The 26,106-nt window shown below is 38.4% G+C and overlaps 1 protein-coding gene across 2 annotated transcripts in view; it reads right to left on the bottom strand.

The window, feature by feature from the left end:
- LOC114512850 (centromere protein P) overlaps nt 1-26,106 on the bottom strand; it is a 284,496-nt gene that overhangs the window by 244,889 nt on the left and 13,501 nt on the right. For both annotated transcript variants that reach the window (XM_028531985.2, XM_036018434.1), the window contains exons 2-4: nt 20,776-20,957; nt 19,432-19,520; nt 9,098-9,186 (exon numbers count right to left, since the gene is read on the bottom strand). In XM_028531985.2, the coding sequence (XP_028387786.1) occupies nt 9,098-9,186; nt 19,432-19,520; nt 20,776-20,957 (360 nt within the window). The remainder of the gene's footprint in view (nt 1-9,097; nt 9,187-19,431; nt 19,521-20,775; nt 20,958-26,106) is intronic.

Raw genomic sequence — 26,106 nt, 5'->3', positions numbered from 1 at the left:
GCAAGTGTTCAAATGCCTGCCCAACTGTGCGGGCACTCAGAGGTGGGCAGCCAGGGCTCTCCTGGTGGAGCCACCGCCACCATCACCACCCAGCCCAGCAATTCTGGCTGCACAAGTTTGAAACGGGAACCATTTTGTGGAATTTACAAAATCCTCCTGGGGACAAAGCCACTGGACTGGCCTCAGCACCCAGCCATACCTCTGTGCCCTCTGCATGAGGCCAGGCCTCACACCCTGCCTTAGAGGCGATCCTGGGCACATGGACTACAGTATTTGCTGGGGATGAGACTGTCGCCTCCCCAACTCTGGCCACTGGAACCAACCAGAGTCTGACTGAGGAGGCTGCAAATCGGCCAGGGACCTGGGCACACTAAGGGCAAAAAGAGGCAGAAGTGGTACTGGCCGCAGAGGCCTTGGCGGGAGTGCAGCAGCACGTCCCAGGGGCTGAGACTCACTGGAGGAAGCCTGCCACTGTCCTGAGTTACAATTTTGCTGCTGGACTCTTCCCTTCTTTCCCCCACTCCATCAGGATGATATGAGACCTGAAAGAAGACAATGCATACAGGATATATTCTACTGATTTGGGGAGAGAGAAAGGTAGGCATTGGTGTAAGAGAGAAGAATTGATAGGTTGCCTCTTGTATGTGCCCCGGCTAGGGATCCAACCAACACTTAGAAGTCCTTTCAAGGCAGAGGTGGACATGATAGGGGTTGAGCCCCTTAGTCATCCAGATGGAAGAAAGTTCCCACCAACAAATGGGCCAAAAACCACCAGAATACAAATATAAAAGAAGAGTCCACATAATCCACCCAGGGGACATTCCTAGAGCATCCAGATCAAGAGATCAAAGAGGCTGTACCATGGGGGTTGTCTCCACTGGGGAGAGACAAAAACTGCTGGAGACAAATCCACCATCCTTTTTTTTTTTTAAGTTTGTGGCTACCCACCAAAGGCCCCAGCAAAGGAAGGGCGGTGCATACTGGAGTAATGCAGAGTGTAACAACATCCGCATCACAGGAATACAAGAAGGAGAAGAGAATGACCAAGGCATCAAGAATCTATCTGAAAAAAATAATGACTGAAAAGTCCCCTAATCTGGTGAAGGAAAGAGTCGCACAAGTCCAGGAAGCACAGAGTCCCAATCAAGTTGCACCCAAAGAGGCCTACACAAAGACACATTTAAAATGACCAAGCTTAAAGACAAGGAGATATTCCAAAAGCCACAAGATAGAGCAGGTAGTTACCTATAAGAAAGCATCTATTAGACTGTCATCTGATTTCTCAACAGAAACATTTCAGGCCAGAAAGGAGTGGCATGAAATATTCAAGGTGATGAAATGCAAGGACCTACAACCAAGACTACTTTACCCAGCAAGGCTATCATTTAAAATCAAAGGAGAGATAAGGAGCTTCCCAGATCACAAAAAGCTAAAGGAGTTTGTTAAGACCAAACCAGTACTGCCAAAAATTTTAAAGAGCTTGTTTTAAGAAGAGAAAAAAGAAAAGAAAGGGAAAAAATACAGAGGAAAATAGTGTGATAATAAAATGGCACTATACTTATCAATGATCACCTTAAATGTAAATACCTTAAATATTACAACCAAAAGACATAGGGGAGCTGAATGGATAAGAAAATAGGAATCACATATATGCTGCCTCAAGAGACCCATCTCAGATCAAAAGATACACATAGACTAAAAGCAAAGGAAGATACGCATAGAAAAAGATATTTCATGCAAATGGAAAGGAAAAAAAATTGGGGGTAACAGTGCTTATATCCGACAAAATAGACGCTAAAATCAAGGCTATAGTAAGAGACAAAGGAGGACACTACATAATGATAAAGGGAACAATCCAACAAGAGGATATAACCCTAGTAAGCATTTATGGACCCAACACAGGGACACCTAAATACCTTAAGCCACAGGTGGCAAACACAAAGCCCACTGGCCAAATCTGGCCCTCCACCTTGTTTTATCCGTCCCTGGCACCTTGTTTCTACACGGCAGCAGCACCGAGATCCTTGCCCCTAGTTAAGAAGTAGTTACATTTATACAGTTCTAAAATTATATTTGGTCCTTTGAAGGCAACCTTGAGGCTGATGTGGCACCCAGTAAAAATGAATTTGACACCCCTGCCTTAAGCAAATCATGATGGACATAAGGGAGAGATCGAAAGAAAAACAGTCATAGTTGGGGATTTTAACACCCCATTGGCTTCAATGGGTAGATCTGCCAGACAGAAAATAAATAAGGAGACAGTGGCTTTAAATGACACACTATATCAAATGGATTTAATTGATATCTTCAGAGCAGTTCATCCCAAAGCAGCAAGATATACATACTTTTTAAGTGTGTATGGAACATTTTTAGGATAGACCACATATTAGGACACAAAGAAGTCTCAATAAAGTTAAGAAGATGGAAATCATATCAAGCATCTTCTCTGATCACAAGGTTATGAAACCAGAAATCAACAAGAACACTGAAAAATATGCAAAGACATGGCAGCTAAATAACATGTTATTAAACAAAAAATGGGTCAAAAATGAGATCAAAGAAGAAATCAAAAGACACCTTGAAACAAATAAAAATGAGGACACAAATCCAAAACCTGTGGGACAAAAGGAAAGCAGTGTGAATAAGGAAATTTCATAGCATTACATGCCTATCCACAAAAAGAAAAGCTCAAATAAACAATCTAACTTTACACTTAAAGGAGATTGAAAAAGAACAACCAACAAAGCCAAAGTAAGTAGAAGGAAGGAAATAATTAAGATCAGCACAGATAAAAACAAAAAAGTCTAGCCCTGGCTGGCATAGCTCAGTGGATTGAGCGCAGGCTGGGAACCAAAGTGTCCCAGGTTCGATTCCCAGCCAGGGTACATGCCTGGGTTGCAGGACATAACCCCCAACAACTGCACATTGATGTTTCTCTCTCTCTCTCCCTCCCTCTCTCTCCCTCCCTCTCTCTCTCCTCTCCTCTCTCTCCCCCTCTCTCTCTCCCTCTCCTCTCTAAAATAAAATAAATAAAATCTTTAAAAAAAAAAAAGAAGTCTAAAAAAGCGATACAAAAGACCAACATAACCAAGAGCTGGTTCTTTGAAAAGATAGATAAGATTGACAAACCTTTAACTAGACTCATCAAGAAAAAAAAGAAGGGACCCAAATAAATAAAACGAGAAATGAAAGGGAGATATAACAACTCACACACACACACACACAGGAAAGGATTGTTCATGAAAATATTATGAACTATATGCTAAAAAACTGGACAAAATGGATAAAGTCCTAGAAACATACAATCTCCCAAAACTAAATCAGGAAGAATCAGAGAATCTGAATAGACAGATTACACCTAATGAAACTGAAGGAGCAATTCAAATACTCACAACAAACAAATGCCCTGGAATGGATGGCTTCACAGCTGAATTTTACCAAATATTCCAAGGAGAACTAACACCTCTCTTTCTCAAACTATTTCATAAAATTCAAGAGAAGGGAAGGCTCCTAAAGTCATTTTACAAGGCTAGCATTATCTCAATCCCAAAAACCATATAAAGACACTACAAAGAAAGAAAACTATAGGCCAATATTCCTAATGAACAACAACGCTAAAATCCTCACAAAATATTAACAACCTAATACAGCAATGCATCAAAAACATCATACACCATGATCAAGTGGGATTTATTATGGGAATGTATACTCATAAATCAATAAATGTGATTCAACATAAAAACAGAATGAAAATGAAAGATAAAAACCACACGATCATATCAACACATGCAGAAAAAGCATTTGATAAAATCTAGCATCTATTTATGATAAAAATTCTCAGCAAAGAGGGAACAGAGGGAACATACCTAAACATAATAAAGGCCATATATCATAGGTGACAACACAAGGCCCACAGGCCCAATCCAGCCCTCCACCTTGTTTCTATCTGGCAACAGCAGCGAGCTCTCGAGTAACTGTTAAGCAGTAGTTACACTTATATAGTCCTAAAATTACATGCAGGACTTTGAAGACAACCACAAGGCTGATGTGGGCCCCAGTAAAAATGAGTTTGACACCCATGCCATATAAAATAAACGCACTGCCAGCATCATACCTAACGGGTAAAGACTATGAATGTTCCCCTTAAAACAGGGAACAAGACAGGGATGTCTGCTTTCACCTCTTATTCAGCATAGTACTGGAAGTCCTAGCCACAGCAATCAGATAAGAAGAAGAAATAAAAGGCATCCAATTGGAAAGGATGGAGTAAAACTGTCTTTATTTGCAGATGACATGATCCTGTCATAGAGCACCCCAGCAATTCCTCCAAGAAACTACTGGAACTGATGAATGAATTCAGCAAAGTATCAGGATACAAAATAATATCCAGAAATCAGTTGCATTTGTATATGCAAATAATGAACTAACTGAAAGGGAAATTAAGAAAACATTCCCATTCACAATTGCTACAAAAAGCAATACCTAGAAATAAACCTAAGCAAGGATGTAAAAGACCTATACTCAGAAAATTATCAGTATGAGACATCGAAGAAAGAAACTGAAGAAGATATAAATTATTGGAAGCACATGTGTTCATGGATAAGAATTAACATCATTAAAATGTCCAGACTACCTAAAGCAATCCATAGGTTTAATGCAATTCCTATCTAGATTCCAATGATGTATTTCACAGAACTAGAACAAATATTTTAAAAATTTATAGGGAACCACAAAGGGCTCCACATAGCTACAGCAATCTTGAGAAAGAAGAACAAAGTTGGAGGATTCACATTACCTAATATCAAACTATACTACATAGTAATCAAAACAGTCATAGCAACAAAACAGCATGATACTGGCATAAGAACAGACACATAGATTGATGGAACAGAACAGAAAGCACAGAAATAAACCCATACCTATATGGTCAATTAATATTCAACAGAGGAGCAAGTATATACAATGGGCTAAAGATAGTCTATTCAATAAATGGAGCTGGGAAAATTGGGCGGATAGCATGCAGAAAAATGAAACTAGAACACCTTTATACACCAAAGAGAACAAATTATTCAAAATGGATCAAAGACTTAAGTGTTAGACATGAAACCATAAAAATCCTAGAAGAAAACATAGGCAGCAAAATCTCAGACATTACTCAGAAGTATTTTATCGGTTATGCCTCCACAAGCAAGGGAAACAAAAAAGTTAAATAAACAAATGAGACTGCACCAAACTAAAAAAGTTTTTGCAGAGCAAAGGAAAACATCAATAAAATTAAAAGACAACCCACAGAATGGGAGAACACATTTACCAATACATCTGATAAGCAGCTAGTATACAAAATTTATAAAGAACTTACAAAACTCAATACCATAAAAACAAACAATCCAATTAAAAAATGGGCAAAGACCTGAATAGACACTACATAAAGAGGACATACAGAGGGCCCATAGACATATGAAAAAATGTTCAACATTACTAATCATCAGAGAGGTGCAAATTTAAATTGCAGTGAATACTGCCTCACACCTGTCAGAATGGCTATCATCAATAAATCAACAAACAACAAGTGCCGGTGAGGATGTGGAGAAAGGGGAATCCTTGTGCACTGTTGGTGGGAAGGCAAACTGGTGTAGCCACCGTGGAAAGCAGTATGGAGATACCTCAAAAAATTAAAAATGGATCTACCTTTTAACCCACAGATCCCACTTCTGGGAATATATCCGAAGGAACCCAAAACACTAATTTGAAAGAACATAAGCACCCCTATGTTCACTGCAGCATTATTTATTAGTGCAGCCCAAGTGTCCACCAGTACATGAGTAGATAAAATAACTATGGGATATTTGAACAACAGAATATCACTCAGCTGTAAGAAAAAAGAAAGTTTTACCCTTTGCAAGAGTAAGGATGGACCTGTAGAACATTATTCTAAGTGAAATAAGCCAGTCAGAGAAAGACAAATACCATATGATTTCACTCATATGTGGAATTTAATGAACAAACTGAACTAACAAGGAAAATGGGGACAGACTCATAGATAGACAGCAGGATGACAGTTAGTGGGGGGATGTGAGAGGGTGGAGGGATTGAGCAAAAAGGAAAAAGTACTCATGAACATGGACAATGGTATGGTGATTGCCCAGGTTAGGGTGGTACAAGAGGACTAAATGATAATGAAATAAAATATAATAAGATTTTATATTTATGAAACAAAAAGTAATATATTTCAGAAAAACATTTGAAAATAAATAAAATGTGGCCCTGGCTAGTGTAGCTGATGGATTGAGCTTCTACTTAGACAAAAAGCTGCAATGAAGGTTACTCTCAACCTACCACCATGGAAAATCTGAATAATCTATAAAACTATTATCTTTCTTGAGCTAGTCAAAGACCTGAAGTCACATGACAACCAAGTGTAAATGAGCATTTTTCTCCTTCAAAGGACAGAACACATAAACTGTTCACCTTTGGTTAAACACAGAGGAAGAAAGCAGCCACCACACTAGTGGATAAGAAGAAATCAATTAAAATTTTGACAAATTCTTAAAAGACAAATGTGAAGTAGAGTGTCATTTACAACACATGCAAACCTGAGACACAAAGGGTCTCTATCAGAAAGACTGGAGTCACATCAGCAACCTGGAGAGCTCCCCTCAGTGGCACAGACATGCAGAGACAATCAGCTGCACTGGGTTACAAAATGAACCCAGAACTCTTTTATGGTGGGAAGCAAAAACTCTAAGTTGTTGAAGCAGCAGCAGGAAAGCAATTGGGGGGTGCGGGGAAGAATTCCCTTACTTCTGAGGGAGGAAGAGAAGTCAAACCCATCTGACTCAGAAGAGGATCAGTAAAAATACTCCTGCTACCAAGACAAAGATCCACTGCTTTGGGAAGATGGGCAGAGGCAAAAATTTCTGGGAGGAGACTGGAAACTCACTGGGCCCAGGGACCTACATCAATACCAAGCCTATGTCTACCACCACTGCAGGAGGGACAAGACCATTCATAGATCCAGGCTGACTTTGCACTGGGAAGAAGCAATAGAAAGACCAGGGAGCCCTATCCCCAAGGTGTGGATCTAAAGGACCTGCCCAATACTGGGGACAAACCACAAAAATGCAGAACTCCTTTTAATTCCACAATGAACCTAGAACCAAGTAATAGCATCAGTATCTACTGCTAGTGGCACATCAAGTGCACACAGAAAGAGTCCCCTCTGAGGTGCAAACACATAGGGACTTGCTAAAAGCTGAGAGTGCAGCTGGAACACTGAGGAAAACCCTCCAGCTTCCAAAACCCCATTTTAAGGATAAAAAAGAACTGAATTGAATTCACTACTAGAAGATATGGCAGGAAGCTTCCACACAAAATAACCCCAGATATAGCACAAATTGTGGAAAAGAAAAATTAAGAGGAAGATTTAAAGGCAGCCAGAACAACATGCACAAAACAACACTATAACAGATTTTTTTTGTAACAATGTGTGAAATCCAAAAGACATTGGAAGGATATCTTTAAAGATCAATCCAGTTATCAATGATCAACAACACATTCCTGGTTTTCTTCCTACCTCTCAGACAGTTCCTTTTCTAATTCCTTTGCATGATCTTTCTCCTTCATTCAGCAGTACATTTTAGGATTCCTCACGGTTCAAGTCCTTTTCTATGTTCATATTTTGCTCACAATTTAATTTTATATTCTTTCCATAGGCAATCTCATTCTCATTTCTGTTCAAGGATTTAATTTCTACTTTCTAGCATATCACTCCAGTGTTATATCTCCTACTTACGCTGTTTCTGAGCTGCCTATTTCATATTTTTACTTCACTGTTTCACAGGCACTCAAGTTCAACATGTCCAAACTGAGGTTACAACCTCACCTGACTTAGTCCTCTTCCAACTTTCCCTATCTCAAGAAGTTATTGCCTGTTAATGGCTCCTGACCCCTCTTATTTACGACACCATGCCCATTCAATTGTGCTTCCTAAATATCTCCAAATCCACCCATCTCTCTACCTCAGCTGCCATTATTCTAGTCCAAACTACAAACTTCTGTCCTGATTGGTATGATCAGTGGACTAAGCACTGGCCTGCACATGCTAAGGTCACTGATTGGATTCCCAGTAAGGGCACATGCCTGGGTTGCAGGCCAGGTCCCCAGCTGGGGCGTGTGAGAGGCAACTGATCTATCGAATAATCTCTCACACATCAATGTTTCTCTTTCTCTCTCTCGCTTTCTCCCTCCCTTCCCCTCTCTAAAATAAAAAATAAAATCTTAAAAAACAAAACAAAACTATACACTTCTGTTGCATGAACATCTTACTGGCTAGTCATTTACCCTCCTGCAACTACTATTACACCCCTTCAATCCACTTTCCCTGTAGCATCCTGAATAATTCTTTATAGAAAGGGAGTTACCCTTCTGCCTTCATTAGGCTCTGCTTAAAAATCTTCCAATAGCTTTACATGGGTCTTAGGTCTGTGATCAAACTCCTTACAACAAACTCCACACAATGGGGACCTTTCATAATTTGCTTCATCTTGTACCACACTCCCTTGTTTTTCCCTTCTCTAATCACTCTGGCCTCCTGTCAGCTGCACACAGATGCCAGGCTCCCTCCTAGCACAGTGCCTCCCACAAGATGTTCTGTCAAAGACCTCTTTGTTTATGCCTACTCATTTTTCAAATGTCAGTTCAAGTTTCAGGAAATCATTCCATGTTCTCCCCAAAAGTTAAATTCCTGATTTAGCATTATGTAACTCTTCTCTGTAACATTTAACACAAGCACAATTTTAGACTTATTTCTGTGATTATTTAACAGTTGGCTTCTCCACTAGGCTGTAAATTCCATGAGGATCAAAACTAACATCTGCTTTTGTTCACAACTTAATTTTAATGCCTGGTACATAGTACATGTATAATAAATTTTTATTGAATGAAAGAATGATATAGAGAACATAGGCTTAAATGTAAGCCATAATAATGACATGAAACTTTCAGGGATATTTTGATATTTACTTACCAACAAGAAAGAAAAGGTAAACTCATAGACTGAAAACAATATATAAAAAAAATTTTTTGTAAAATGTCTTACCTAGACACAAATTCACTTAGTTCTGAATATGCAGTGGGCTCCATTATTATGTTGAGGTCAGTAATAACAGAAGATAAATTCTCCTGATTCTAAAATTTTAAAAAAGTTTATGTATCAGAGCACAGTAAACATTCAAATAAAATAAAGACAAAAATAATTTTAAAATTTATGCAAAATGAAATGCCACCAAGTAACCAGAAAAGGTAATCAACAGAAGGTACTGAAAACATTGGTTATTTGTTAAAAGAATGAAATCAGATCTGTCCTCCATACCAAAAACCAAAATGAACTTCAAGTGAATTACTCACTTAAATATTAACTAAATACTGAGCAAGAAAACACTTTCTACAAAACAGTAATTTAAAAAACAAGCAAATTAGATGAAAACTCAGAATATCTATATAAAAATAACTTTATAACTAAAAAAAGAAGCAATAAACTGAGGGAAAATGTTACCATAAACATAACAAAGAGGAAAACTGAAAAGAAAAAGGCAAGGTACATTAACTAAAAAGTCAAAGGTGAAAGACAATTTACATGGAAAACAATCTTTACTCTCCTTAGTAACAAAATAAATTTAAATTAAAACAATGAAATGAGATTTTTTTCTATAAAACCATTTGGGCAATGCATAACTTAAAATATTCAGTCTCTATCCCAACAATTTGACTTCTAAGAATCTGTCCTGACATAGTAAGAAATGAAGACAAAGCCTTCTGGCTATTTATTACAAAAAGCAAAAAGCAACTCAATATTCAATCATGGGGATTGCTAAATATACTTAAATATTTTGAAATGCAATTCATGTTTTCTTCTTTAGTAAATTTTCTTCTATTATATATTTGCCTATAATTTCTCTTTCACTTTTATATATTGACTCTCCGTTTTCTGTCTTCTAGCTTTTTCTTCTCAATTCTTCTTAAAGGTGATTCTCCTCAAGCCTATCCTTTATATTACACTCCTGGCTACTTCTAATATAGTTTTCAGGACTATAATCATTATATCCCTCTGTGTCTCTCCTTCCTTTCTTTCTATCCTTACCTTCCCTCCCTCCCTTCTTCCTTCCTTCTTCTCAACCCTGTTACTCTTTTTCTTCCTTTTTTTTAATTATCACCCAAGGACATGTCCACATGCCACATGCTGATTCTTTATTTTCATATTTTTTAGAGAGCAGAGAAGGAAAAGAGGGAGAGAAACATCGATGTAAGAGAGAAACATCAATTGTTTGCCCTTTGTATGCACCTTGGGTGGGGACTGAACCCGCAAGCCAAGTATGTATGTATCCTGACTGGGAGTCAGACTGTGAAATTTCGGTCTGTGAAATTCAATTTTCTTTAAATACTTTCATTTGAGAGTTACAGCAATTTTATACAGCATGTTCTTGTATTTCCTGGATTCAATTCTTCCAAAGTGAACTCATATCCATTGTCTTATTAATTTCTCTCATGGCAGTATTTTTGCGTAGTTGATGATACTAGAACTCTGCATCATCTTTGTGTTCTGAACTCTATGGCTCTTATTTATTGATAGAAGTAAGTCTAGAAATTTTTGCTATTTCCTAGGAACAGAGTGACTGGGTATCCCTTGATTCTTCTCCATTTGTCGGGGTACTACATGACTTGTTTCTTTGAATTTGAGCTGCTGGAGAAATGGATACCTATGGTATATAATTGTTTAGTTTTTCAGCTACTAAGGGTACAGTGAGGATTGTTAGCTTCAAGTAGGCATCTACCACTCTATATCTAATCAAAAACATACATTTCAGAGGCACAATTACAACTCAATAATAAAAAGACAACCCAATTAAAAACTGAGCAAAAGATCTCAACAGACATTTCTTCACAGATAGATAAATAGCCAGCAAGCATACAAAAAGATGTTCAATATCACTAGTCATCTAATAGTTCAATTTGACTCAGTAATTCTACTCTTAAGATATCCAAGAAAATTGAAAACACATCTACTTAAAAACTTATACATGGCTGTTTATAGCAATATTCTTTGTAACAGCCAAAAGTAAAAACAACTTCAAATGTCCATTAACTAATGAATGAACAAAATGTGATATAACCTGAAATTGGATTATTCAGCCAAAAAAGAATGAAGTGATGATACATGCTACAACATGAATGAACCTTGAAAACATAAAATTAAAGAAGTCAATTGAAAAGACCACATATTATAATTCCATTCACATGAACTATCTGGAATAGGCAAATCCACAGAGAGAAAACAGATTAGCTGTTGCTTAGATCTGGGCAAAAGGAGGGAGACTGAGTGGTGATAAAGAGTATCATGTTTCTTTCTTTTGTTTTTCTTAAGATTTTATTCATTTATTTTTAGAGAGAGTGGAAAGGAAGGAGAAAGAGAGGGAAAGAAACATCAATGTGAGAAAGAAGCATCAATCGGTTGTCTCTCCTATGCAGCCTGGCCAGGGACCAAACCCACAAGCAGGAATGTGCCCTGAAATCGAACTGAACCATCGACCTTTGGCTTTCTGGGACAACGTCCGACCAACTGAGCCACCCAGTCAGGGCTGGAGTTTCTTTCTGAGGTGATAATTTTCAAAAAAAATGATGAAGTGATTGTTGCACAACTCTGAATATACTAAAAACTACTAAGTGTATATAATATAAGTGTAAGAGAGAAACATCATTATATGGTATAATTCATATACCATATAATTTATCCATTTGTTACAAAAAAGAAAAAAAATCTCAGAATATGTCTTGTCTTTTGTTCGAGTATGTGTGGGTATGTAGATTTTGGTCTTTCACCAATTGGGAGAGGGAAATAAATAATCCTGTCAGCATATAAGCCTATGATTTACTGGCCCTCTATTATTTATTTTTTGAGGGAAGGGTTGGTCTGGATTCTGTTCAGCCACTGAAAAGATGACTTCAAGATATAGTTTTCCCATCTCTCTCTGGCATGTCATACTGCTAACCAGGTCAATCTTTCCCAGTTGGTTAATAAGGGAAGGGAGCTTATAAACAACAAGTCGACTTCAAAGACACTGTGTGAGACTGAGCAGCATATTCCTTTCTACTACAGTCCATTTCACTGAAGTCCAAAGTTTTCATTCTTCTCTTCAACTTAAGAATTGTGGGCCCTGGCTGGCGTAGCTCAGTGGATTGAGCGTGGGCTGTGAACCAAAGTGTCGCGGTTCAATTCCCAGTCAGGGTACATGCCTGGGTTGCAGGCCATGACTCCCAGCAACCACACATTAATGTTTCTCTCTCTCTCTCTCCCCGTCCCTTCCCTCTCTAAAAATGAATAAATAGAATTTAAAAAAAAATTGTGAGTAGAATCATTCAGGAACTGGTCCCATTAGCTTTGTAAAATTTATGTACTGCTTATGAAGCACCCTATATCAAATTTCAGTGTTTTCTTTCACTTGCATTTGAATGTATTCATAACAGGTACATTTTCTTTGGTGCATGTGATATAGGATTTATTTTATTTTATTTTATTTTATTTTTTATTTTTGACTTTAGAGAGAGGGGAAGGGAGGAATGGAGAACGAGAGGAAGAGAAACATTGATGTGAAAGAGAAACATCAATCAGTGCCTTCTGTACTTCTATATATGCCCTGATGGGGGACTAAACCTGCAACCCAGACATGTGCCCCAACCAGGAATCTAACCAGTCACCTTTCATTTCACAGGATGACACCCAACCACCTGAACCACACCAGCAGGGACAGGATTTTATTCTTTTTAATTAAAAGGCTTCTCTGTTTGGCCCTGACTGCTGTGGCTCAATTGGTTCAGTGCTGTCCTGCAAAGTGAAGGGTCACTGGATTGATTCCCAAGCCATGGAACATGCCTGGGTTGCAGTTCCAGTCCCCTGGTTGGAGGGCAAGAGAGGGGCAGAAGATGCTTCTCTCACTCTATTTCTCTCATCCTACCCTTCTCTCTAAAAATAAATAAATAGGGACTTCCGGCCAAGATGGAGGCATAGGTAGACACACTGCCTCCTCTCACAACCAAAATAAGGACAACAACAATTTAGAAACAAAATAACAACCAGAACTGACAGAAAACTGAACTATATAGAAGTCTGACAAACAAGGAGTTAAAATAGACACAGTCATCCAGACTGGTAGGCAGGGTGCAGTCAGGTGGCCAGGAGGAGAGGGGTTCCAGCACAAAAAGCAGTGGCACCAGGTGCGCAAGGCACCCCAGACACACAAGACAGCAGCAGGGGGACCCTGGGCATGCAGGCGGCAACTGGCAGACCCTGGGTGTGGGGTGGCAATGGGCAGACCCAGCAAGGCAGCAATTGTGAAGCAAGGCACAGCGCGCAATGCAGTTGGCTTAATGGGCGGTCCCACATTCTCACCCAGATAAACCAGGTGAAACTGGGGGGCAAGACAGACAGTACAACCCAGGGTCCCAGCGTGGGAAAATAAAGCCTCAAAACACTAATTGAAAATACCTGTGGGGGCTGAGGCACAGGGAGAGACGCCTGACCTCAAAGAAAAGTTTGTTGGAGAGACCCACGGGGTCCTAGAACATACACAAGCCCACCCACATGGGAATCAGCACCAGAAAGGTCCAGTTTGCTTGGGGGAAGTGGCAGAAGGGACTGAAATGTGACAGAGAGCAGAGCAAGAGCCATTGTTCCCTCTTGGACTCTGTCCCCACATACAGCATCACAACACAGTGACAGGGTTGCCCAGCCCTGGTGAACACCTAAGACTCTGCCCCTCATATGTAACAGACACAACAAAACAACAACAAAAAAAATGGCCCAAATGGAAGAACAGATCAAAGCTCCACAACAAATACAACTAAGCAATGAAGTGATAGCCAACCTATCAGATGTACACTTCAAAACACTGGTGATCAGGATGCTCACAGAACTGCTTGAATTTGGATGCAAATTAGATGAAAAAATGAAGGCTACACTAAATGAAATGAAGGGAAATGTACAGGGAACCAATAGTAATGGGAAGAAAACTGGGACTCCAATCAATGGAGTGGGCCAGAAGAAAGACAGAAACATCCAACCAGAACAGAATGAAGAAACAAGAATTCAAAAAAATGAGGAGATGCTTAGGAACCTCCAGGACATCTTTAAACATTCCAACGTCCAAATTATAGGAGTGCCAGAAGGAGAAGAGGGAGAGCAACAAGTGGGAAAGTTATATGAACAAATAATAAAGGAGAACTTCCCCAGTCTGGCCAAGGAAATTGACTTCCAGGAAGTGCAGGAAGCTCAGAGAGCCCCAAAGAAGTTGGACCCAAGAAGAAACACACCAAGGCACATCATAATTACATTAGCCAAGATAAAAATGAAGGAGAGAATCCTAGAAGTAGCAAGAGATAAGGAGACAGTACCTACAAAAGAGTTCCCATCAGACTGTCAGCTGATTTCTCAAAAGAGACATTGCAGGCAAGAAGGGGCTGGAAAGAAATATTCCAAGTCATGAAAGGCAAGGACCTACATCCAAGATTGCTCTATCCAGCAAAGCCTTCATTAGAATGGAAGGGCAGATAAAGTGCTTCTCAGATAAGGTCAGGTTACAGGAGTTCATCATCACCAAGCCCTTATTTTATGAAATGTTAAAGGGACTTAGAAAAAGAAGATGAAAAACATGTATAGTAAAATGACAGCAAACTCACAATTATTAACAACCACACCTAAAAGAAAAAGAAAAACAAAGTAAGCAAACAACTACAACAGGAACAGAACCACGGAAATGGAGATCACATAGAGGGTTAACAACAGGGGAGTGGGAGGAAGAGAGTGGGGGAAAGGTACAGAGAATAAGTAGCATAGATTGTAAGTAGAAAATAGACAGGGGGAGGGTAAGAATGGTATGGGAAATGTAGAAGCTAAAGAACTTATTGACACATGGACATGAACTAAAGCAGGGGAATGTGGGTGGGAGAGGGTGTGCAGGGTGGAGGGTGATGAAGAGGGAGGAATGGGACAACTGTAATAGTATAATCAATAAAGTATATTAAAAATAATACAATAAAAATAAATTAATTGTTAAAAAATAATTTAAAAAATTAAAAGTTCCCTCTTATTTAATCATTTTGTTCATTTCATTGGGCTTCAGGGAGAAAAGTTATGAAAACACTGTCAATCTGTCCCTTTCCCCCAAACTACCACCCATTACATTTATTATGTTGCATGGACTATGAATGCTGACAGATGTCAATTCTTATGTTCTTGCCACTCTGTACAAACAGTATAGCACTAAGAATACCAGACAGTAAATCTGGGGAACCAAGATGAATGTTCCAACCACTATGACAACAGCAGCTGTGTCAACATGGGTAATCGTTCAAATTCTCCAACTATATTTCTGTTAAAAAATAAGGGGGTTTACCTAAATAATCTATAAGGTCACTTTTGATTCCAACATTCTATTATGATGTAAAGTCATTTTGACTTCTAACATTGTATTACCATGATTTTATTACAACATTTTATGAAGACAGAAATTATTTTAATTTTCTGATAGCTAAACATCTCCCTCTAGTGGAAATTTTGTTAAAAAAATGTTTTAGGACACAAAATTGTGTCTTCATTGATTTTTTTCTATCAGTCTCAATTACAAAAATCTGCTCAACATGTAAAATGGTAAAACCATTTTAAAAGGCAATGTGGTACTATCAATCAGAATCTATACCTACATCTTTGACCTAACATTCTACTAGAAATAAATTTCTGAAGGTATACCTTACTTATATAAGTGGCCCTAGATTATGTGAGGATTTACCATTAAATAACAAAAGTTCAAAAAATAATTCTCATTACCACATTACATCATAATTCTAAGCAACAAAAACAAACAAAAAAAATAAGATAGTCCTTTGTTCCCTTCCCCTCCAAAAAAGCCTGAGTCCCACATATGACTTATCTCAAAAATCTTGCTGATTCAGGAGTTCTTTGTGATTGTTCTCAATATACTGCTTACCAGTCTGGTCCTCAAGAAGAATCATAAAATTGTAAAGGGGCAGAGAAAATGAGTGGTCTTAACATAGCCAGGGAGAATATGCTCTTTCTGCAGCCAAGTAAGACTGAGCAGTTCAAAAACACCTACATACTTTGAAATGTGAACAGTGACAATGCACATCTCTTTAGAGACTTGGCAATTACTGTGTTCTGTGTCTTTCAATGAATATCAACTCTTCCTCTTAAATTTTGTCCCCACATCCGCTAAAGCATATGGGACAGAAACTGCTGGCACCCCCAATTTTTCACTTCTTTTATGCCTCAAATTTTCATTAGGTACATGGCCATGAATAATGAAAACTAAATTTCCAGCCTCCCTTGTACTAAATTATTAGCCAAGAAAATATAGATGAAAATTATGGGTGTTACAATTTTTTAAGAGTGTCCTTCAAAGGAAAAGGTAAACCCTTGTTTGCCTACTTCGCTCATGATGGCTGAAATGCTAGGGTGATTCACACCATGATTTGGAAGCCATGTGGGTGATGGCAGAGCCTGATTATCAAGAAGCTCTTAGAAAAACTTACATGACAATTTATTTAAGCAACAGAGAAACAGACCTCTAGTACCTGAAACCACCTTTATTTTTAGGTTTTTGTCACGTGCAGCTCAACTAATCCTAATTTGTTAAGCATGTGTACTAATGATATTCCCTTGGGCCATTAGTAAATGGTCAGAAAATTTTCAATCATGCTTTGGTGGTAGGGAAACAGAATATTAGCTTAAAACACTATTGACAGGAAGTAAGGGCTAGGCTGGTGCTGCCCCTACCTGGTAGGAGGCAGTAAACATGGCCTCTGCAGCAGAAGGAGCAGGACCTGTGTGCCAGGGCCCACATGGCTCTGGTTCTCTCTGTGCTACCCCACAGCAGCTACCCAGGACCAGCAAGCCCAACCACTGTGAGAGATGCACAGTGCCAGTTCACCATGGGAAGGCCTTTGGTTAGGCAGTAACCATTCTTTAGAAGTACATGTTATAAAATATGTCCCCAAACTGTGACCTTGTCTTTGATTTGGCTCACAGTGGGATCAAACTACTGTCTGATGCTTTCTTTCAGTCTTCAGGGGACCAAAGTATGCAAATTTTTAAAAAAATGAAGTTAAAATATGCAGTCTAAGAACAACAACAGAAAATGAAGTCTATTTTACCATATCTCTCAGGCCAAGCCCTACTAATGAGCACACCAATCAATATTTGGGCACAACCCATCCAGATCCACTGAGCAATTCATTCACCTCAACTTCAGAGGACAGTCTCTCTTTTCAATTGCACTTTTGGACAAATGTCCCAAGGGCAAGCCTGGTAACTCATGGAATGACTGTGGAAACAGATGAACACCTGTAGCAAAAAAAGCCTGTAGGATCCAAAGGCTACTAGGACACCCCTGAGCAGTTTCCTGGGTAATGTATATATTGACAGTACAGACCTTCTTAGATATGGAACTGGACATCAAGCCTATGATTTCGCCACCTGACATGAACTGTAGGCATGGCCCAATAATGGAGGCTGGAGTGCAGGCGAACATTTGGAGTTTCACTACTCTGAGTTGAGGATCACATTAGCTACAAATAAAATGCAGTTGGTCCTTTTGTAATGTAAGCTTCCACAATGGGACAACATCCATGAGTTCCTGGGGTGCACTAGGAGAAGCCTGGGGTCCTGGCACAAGCCATTCATCCTAGAGGAGACTAACCCATTTGGGTCCATGTTCTGTTTCACTTTTCAGCAGATGACCATGCTAAACAATGATATCATTTTAGTGACATGTATCTAAGGCCTGGTGCCAACCTAGGAACAATGCACCTCCCTAGGGTCACTTACCTATACCCCTGACTGTGTCCTATTCTGCTCAACCAGCCTTGGCAATGTCACACTGTTGGGTGTTCTTGGTTACCCTGGCAGTGTTGAAAGGGAAGCCCTGGCTGTATATCTTGGTTGGATAGAGGGTCATCCTGATATGCCAAGGTTGCAGTTTTGATACCTGGTCAGGGCACATACAAGAATCAACCAATGAATGTATAAACAAGTGGAAAAACAAGTTGATGTTTCTCTCTCCCTCCACCCCCACTTTCTCTCTCTCTCAAATCAATAAATACAAATTTTTTTTAAAAAAAAGAAAGGAGACACTGTGACAGAGCATGATAAGGAGCATAGAGATTCCTCAGCTAATTCCCACTCAGCTTGCCAGCATCAGTGGTGATAATCAGGATATGAACTAAGAAGAGTTCTCAAGAAGCAAATCCTCTGCTCCAAATAACTAGACCCAGGCACTCTTGACTAGTTCCTAAGGAGGCAGGGTCCTGATTACCAAAGATTAATTCCTGTCCCATATAAAGACAGAAAACTTGGGGCTGTTTTTGTGGCTGAGGACAAGGATAAGGAATCCTGACACATGACTATAAAAAATGTAAGTAAGCACCTTGTCCTTAGGATAAGGTATAATGGTATACCTTACTTGGTATAATCACTAGCCTATATCCACTTTAGTTATCTGATGAGCTTAAGCCAAGGCAGCCTTCCTGCCTGTCCTTGTTCCACTTTCTTGGTAGGCCCTGCTGGCAAAACCAACTGGTTCAAAGTAGTTTCCACTATCAAAGCATGAACCCCACCCTGGTCAGTTCACAAAATTATGCTTGAACCCACTCTTTACAGAACCAGCCTTTGAAGCTGTCAGAGCCTTGCTTCATCTACTCCATCCTGGTCTCATGCTACACATTATCATTCTGTCTGCTTCCTGATTTTATGTGAAAATCTCAATCAAAAGTATCCTCCTCCTGTGTTGTGTCTCAGCAGTCTGGTACAATTTGCTGGCATAACTGTGAACCACCTTAGAGTCTAATTTTCCATCCCAGAGCAGTGTTCAGATGGCTGTGGTCCCAGATGACCATAAATTTATGAGGGACCCTAAATAACAACACCCAAATTCCTGACCTATAGGAAAGAAAGGGTGAGATAATAAATGTTGTTGTTTTAAGCCACTAAATTTTGGGGAACCTTGTTAAGCAGCAATAGATAACACATAAGAAATGGCTGCCATATTAGCTAACTACTGAGATGTGGCATCCAGGACTGTTTCCGTGACCTTAGGGCTTCCACTGGTAATCCAGGAGCATCTTATAACCTACCTTCCAATAAAGCACCTATACCCTCAGCAACAAAATACTATATGCAGTCATTGGGGTACAGTATTTATACTTTAAATGCTTTTTGAAATGGTATCACTTTGCACAAATATGCTACAAGGAGATCCTGGTTCATGAATTCCTCCTCCGTTTGGCCACTGCTGGAGGCTGAGGGTAGGGGTGGAGATTTTTTATTTCAAAGCAACAGAATCTTTGTTATCACAAAACTCTTTAATTTACCTGTACTTCCAGAATCTGGAATTCAACTTGAAATGTAATCATGTGGCAATTTCCTGATAATTTGTGTCTCTGCAGAACTTTCTTTATACCTATCAGAAAAACAAATACTTTATTTGCAAATAACAATTTCCTTCAAATATCCATTAATTAATTTTATGTGAATGTTGTCTAAATTCATGTTGGTGTATGTGTGAGGTATATGTTAATATTGGCATTGAAAATATCTAGAGTAATGTGCACCAAACTGATTACTTTTGTAAAATAGAATTAAATCAACTCATACTCTTTAGTTCTAGATTATACCAAAGATACCATAAACTACAAATATTTCCCATATAACCATTTCAGTAAGTCAAGATACAGAAATTTTAAAGTACCCCCTGAAGTTGCTTCATGACCTTTCCCAGGCTGTACTCTACCCCCCTGCCCCAAATAACCACTATTCTGAAAACTGAAACCTAAGCCAACAATGGGGTAAGCTCAGAATTAAACCCATTTATATAGCAGAATACCACAAAGAATTGGTAGCACCAAGTACTTCAACAAATGGGGCAGAACTTGGGTCTCAAAAAAGGGAGACTGAGACTTAAGTAGTAATAAAAATCTACCTGGCCCAACCTCACTCTCCATTCTCTCTGCATTCCAACTCTTTTGAAGTATCAAAAGTATCTAAATACCATCACTCATTTCTATATGCAACTCAAACTTCCACTAAGGTGAGCTGTCCAAGACTAAGGGTCGTCACTCTCTGTGTCTAGAGGGTTATTTCAATGGGAGCCAGGAAGTATTTCCAAAACTGATTCCTTCTTTAGGGAATGGTAGCTCTGTCCAAACAAAGTTCCTGATATCTGATTGCACAGCTGAATTAACACCCCCCTTTCCTGTTAATGCATCACAGATCTGTGGCAATAAAACTTAATTACTGAGACCAGAAACCCTCCTTGGGTAAATGGTCCAGCTGCTGAAACATTTACCTTGGCTACAGGCTACGTACAATAAGAGTATAGTACTATATATGAGGCATCTCTCATGTCAGTGGTGGACAAACTCCTAAGATCTACAAATTAACAGTGCTGTTGTTCTTATAATCACTGATCTCTGTTACTTGACTATTAAGTTACTTAGTAAGACACTGTCTCTTTAATATGTACCTCAGGCAGCTTTTAAAAGTATTATTAGGTACACTGATGATCAAGATACCCTACAAGACAAGGCCTACCACAACCACACATTCAAATAGCTACCTTGTAGATTTTTAATTCAACAATTAAATTTTGCCACTGAATTTCCTATGCATAACAAAGTAAGCTTCAACACTATTTCCAGATGAAATTTAATACTTACTCTTTTCTGTCATCTCAGTGCTTGTTAGGTTCTTTGTCTTCTTGGAATAACTGATTATATTGATGTCAGTAAGTGTGCTTAGAAACAAAAGTTCTGATTCTAAATGTCCAAGATTGCTTCTCAGATCTTTTGAAGATTTCCATTCTTTAGGATCAGATTGGCATATTTCTGGAAATGATTTCCTAAAATGGAAATACTGGAAATAATTACTCCATGAAGAAACCATCTAAGCCCTGGCCAGTGTGGCTCAGCTGGTTGGAGCGTTGTCCCATAAAGCAAAGTCACAGGTTTGATCCCTAATCGGGGCACTTAACTAGGTTGTGGGTTCGGTCCCTGGTTGGGGAGTGTTGGGAACTGCCCTGCCTGGTTTCAGAAGCTGTAACCCCCACCTATGGCTAAGGCTGAGTGAGGGACCTTCAGACCATAAGCCACTAAGGAGACAAAGCTTATCTCCCTGGCAGGGGTACCACCTCTGCTCCTTTTTCACCCTGCCTGGCCCCCAATGCTTGATCAGTTAGCCAATGACGGGTAAGATTCCTCAAGGGAGGGACAATCTAAGACAGGCATGATCACAGCGGCCCCCAGGGAAGGACTTGCGGACTATAGCAAAAGGGGGTGATGGACCCTAGCCCCTCCACTTTGACATAGCCTGAGTCCTCATTCTGTCTGCAAGAAGTCTCCTAATCTCTTGGCTGCCTTATTTCCCCTGCTTGACTCAGGCCTGAAACAATGCTGGCGGGGGGTGCCACCCAGTGCTGGAAAGGACGGGTTCCCTAGGGAAAGAATGTGTAAAATCCTGTGAAGAATGTGTAAAATCCTATGAAGCCTACTTTGCTAATACCCTCATTTTAAATAATAAGGGACCAAGCAGGAAGTGAGTTTATTCCCCAAAGTTTTATGGCCCTTTAACTATCTGACCCTGACTTAGAATAAGCCCTCAGCATTCTTTGAATGTTATCTATTGTTTAATCATTTCTGCCTGACAATGACTGATGAGCTTTATTCCTGTGGAAATTGAACCCAATAAAAGCTTGTCAAGGCAAGGGTCAGGGCACTCTCCTCTTGAGAGAGTAGCTGTGCTGTCCCTTTTCCTCCACAAGACTCAGTAGTCCATGTGAATGTTCTGTCTCATTCATAATGCCACAGACACTGCAGGCCGGTGTCTGCATCAGGGGAGTACAAGAGGCAACCAACTGATGATTCTCTCCCTTCCTCTCTCTGACCCTTCCCCTCTCTCTAAATTCAGTAAGCATGTCCTTGGGTGACGATTAAAAAAGAAACCATCTAACATCTACAAATTTCTTCAAACAGTTTGTTGTCCTTCTGAATCTTTTTCCATTAAAACCAGCTCAAAACTAATGTGGCTTACTGACACTGCAACCTTTTAGCACAACAATGAAACAAATCTAACCAAATTATCCTACCTATTTCTATATATTCAAAGAAACTATAAAAATATTACCACAAAGTATTTTATAGAATTAAAATGTCTATTCAGGTAGGAATGTTTAAAATGCTCCAACCTAAATGTGTGACATCTTCGAGACATCTCAAATTACTTTAAGAGATGTCATGAAGTTAAAAACAAAATAAACTAGGAAGCTTTCACTTCCAAAATAAGTACAATATCAAAGAGCATTCTGTGTTAAGAAAGAGATTCTCAGGAAATCTGAGAATACGGGGGGTAAAAATTCTGAAAAAATAATAGAATACTTCCCTTAACACCACAATTAAATATTCTTAATTGAGAACATGTAACTATTTTCCTTGAAAAATAGTAAAATTTCAGCTAATAATCACACTGAATGGTACTTTATTTTTTGTCACACTATATTACCCTCATACTCTTTACCACATTATACAGTGTTGAATTCTAGAAACCATCTTAAGAAACACCTTCCTTCAGTTCTGGGGCATGACTATCCTAATTCTTATTTTACATGCTGGGTCCTCCAACTCTGTATTTTTTATATTGGAGATCAAAAACTTGTAGAAAGTCTATAGTAATTTCTAAATGTTTTAATGCTAATTTAAAACATTAAGTTAAGTATATTCTGAGAGACTGCCACATTCTCTTTTGTATTTGCCATCGATTAACTGCTTTAATAAAAAGTAATATAAATTATTTTATTACTTTAATTAAATTAAAATTTATTAAAAATTTATTACTTTGATTCCCAGCCAGGGTACATGCCTGGGTTGCAGGCCATAACCCCTAGCAACCGCACATTGATGTTTCTCTCTCTCTCTCTCTCTCTCTCTCTCTCTAAAAATAAATAAATAAAATCTTTAAAAAAATTTATTACTTTGATAAAGTAATAAGATTACTTTAAATATAGAAAACTGATTTAAAAAAAGGAGAGAGGCAGTTTTCATATACAAATGTCGAGTTTTTTCTAAGTGAATAGCAAATAATGTCACAGCAAACTATGAATGACTATCAATGAAAATGTCAAGGTACTTTTAATAGAGCAAAGTAATAAGAAAACTAAGTCATCATATTAAAGGATAGATATGCAAAACTCAAAAACAAAAAGAATCTATGACTGGGAAAGGGAAGAATGTGGAATTATTTTTTAATGGGTACAGAGTACCATTTTGGGGCAATGAAAAAGTTCTAGAGGAGGATAGTGATGATGGTTGCTTGATAGTGTAAAAGTAGTTAATGCCACTGAACTGTATACGTCAAATAAGGTACTGGTAAATTCATGTTAAGTTTTATCACAAAAAGACAACTAAATGTTCTCATTCATAGCAGGGATTTACTTGGAATAAAATGTTATCACTCCATTTCAACTAATGACATTAGTTTGAATGATTCTGGGTTATGGACTTTATTGGTTTTGTAGTTTTACTTAATACTTGTAAATTGTCTTGTTAGCATAATTTTTTGGTCAAAAGTAGAAGTTCACAAGAAACTTATCTCTTTTAAAACAAATCTACTTCAGACTTTAAGTTTAAAAGTCAATGAGCTAGCATTCTGGGAAGATGGTGGAGTAGGAAGCACCAGGAATCTATCTCCCCACCTAGACAGCAATTGCACTAAAGAAGCAGTCTGATATAGTTTGTTATGGGATATGCAAGATAAAAAGATGTAAATTGTAACATCCAAAACATAAAATGTGGGGTGGGGATGTAAAAATGTGAAGCTTTACAATGCATTCAAATGTAAGTTGTTATCAATTTAAAACAGATGATTATAAATGTAACATGTTTTATGTAACAATCATGATAACCACAGAGCAAAAACCTTTAGCAGATATACAAATGAGAAAGGAATCTAAGCATACCACCACAGAAAATAATGAAATCACAAAAGGAAACAGGGAGGGAGGGAGGGAGGGAGGGAGGAAGGAAGGAAGAAAGGAAGGAAGGAAGGAAGGAGAAGGAAGGAAGGAAGGAAGGAAGGAAGGAAGGAAGGAGGAATTACAAAACTACCACAAAACATACTGGCAATATTGCTATAGGAGATATCTGAAATTTTACTGCCTACATTTTCTTCTAGAATTTTTAAGGTATCATGACTTACATTTAAGTCTTTTATCATTTTGATTTTCTTTTGATGCATGGTATAAGATGGTGGTCTAGCTTCATTTTTTAGCATGTAGCAGTCCAGTTCTCCCATCACCACTTATTGAAGAGACTGTCTTTACTCTATTGTACAGTATGTTCTTTCCTCCTTTGTTAAATATTGATCATAAAGACATGGGTTTATTTGGGGGCTCTCTATTCTGTTCCATTGACCTATGTGTCTATTCTTATGCCAGTACCAGACTGTTTTGGTTACAGTGGCCTTGTAGTATAGTTTTACATCAGATACTGTTGTAAAACCATACTATGATCCCTTCAAATTTAAAACTATAAATTTGATCCCTTCAAATTTATTCTTCTTTCTCAAGATTGCTGAAAATATCTGGGGTCTTATTTGGTTCCATATACATTTTTGGAATATTTGTTCTAGATCTGTGAAATATGCCATTGGTATCTTAATAGGAATTGTGTTGAATCTATAGATTGCTTGGGTAGTATAAACACTTTAATGATGTTAATTAATTCTTCCAATCCATGAGCATGGTATATGCTTCACTTACTTGTATCTCCCTCAATTTCTTTCTTCAGTGTCCTATAGTTTTTCAAATATAGGTCTTTTATCTCCTTGGTTAAATGTATTCTTAGGTACCTTATTTTGTTATTGTTGTTACAATAGTAAACACAATTAATTGTCTTCTTCATTTCTCTGATAGTTCATTATTGGTTTATAAAAATGCCATTGATTATACATCCACACAATTGAATACTATGTAGCAGAAAGAAAAAAGGAATTCCTACCTTCTGTGACAGCATGGATGGAACTGAAGACTATTATGCTAAGTGAAATAAGTCAGTTGGTGAAAGACAAGAACCATATAACGTTACTTATAAGAGGAATCTAATGAACAAAATAAACTAATGAGAAAAATAGAACCACGGGCACAGAATCATGGAACAGACTAACAGGTAAAAGTGTGGGGGGCTGGTGGGGGATTGATTAAAAGATGGTGAAGGGATTAGTCAAAGAACATATAAGAAGGACCCGTGGACATGAACAATGGTGAGGGGACTGATTATGGAATTGGGTGCAGGCTAGGTGGGGGTGGGGGGTGAAAGGGGAAAAACTGGGACAACTATAATAACATAAACAATAAAACTTTAAAAAATTAAAAAGCCACCAGAAAACAACAAAGTGACAATAAGTATACTCCTATCAATAATTACTTGAAATGTAAATCAACTGTCCTGGCTGGTGTGGCTCAGTGGACTGAGTGTCAGATTGTGAACCAAAAGGCAGCCAGTTTGATTTCCTGTCAGGGTACATGCTTGGATTGTGGGCCAGGTCCCCAGTAAGCAGCATGCAAGAGCAACCAATCAATGTGTCTCTGGCACATTGAGGTTTCTCTCCCTCTTTTTCTTCTTCCTTTCCCCTCCCTCTAAAAATATGTAAAATCTTAAAAAAAAATGTAAATCAACTAATTTTCCAATCAAAATGCACTGGTTGAATGGATAAAAAACAAGACCCATGTACGTACTGCTTACAAGAGACTCACTTAAGATATAAAGACAAAAACAAAATAGAAGTACACACACACACTGAAAGTGAACAGATGGAAGGAAAAAGATATTATGTACAAATGAGTATCAAAAGAAAGATGAGGTACCTATACCCATATTAAAAAATAGACTTTAAGACCAAGATTTTAATAGGACAAACATTATCATTACATAATAATAAAGGGGTCAGTCCAATAAGATACAGTATTTGTAAATATTTGTACACCCAACAAAAGAGCAATT

This window comes from Phyllostomus discolor, chromosome 2, assembly GCF_004126475.2.
Source record: "Phyllostomus discolor isolate MPI-MPIP mPhyDis1 chromosome 2, mPhyDis1.pri.v3, whole genome shotgun sequence".
NCBI classification, from domain to species: domain Eukaryota; kingdom Metazoa; phylum Chordata; class Mammalia; order Chiroptera; family Phyllostomidae; genus Phyllostomus; species Phyllostomus discolor.
The sequence above is the reverse complement of the archived record's forward strand: the minus strand, read 5'-3'. Positions and strand labels throughout refer to the sequence as shown.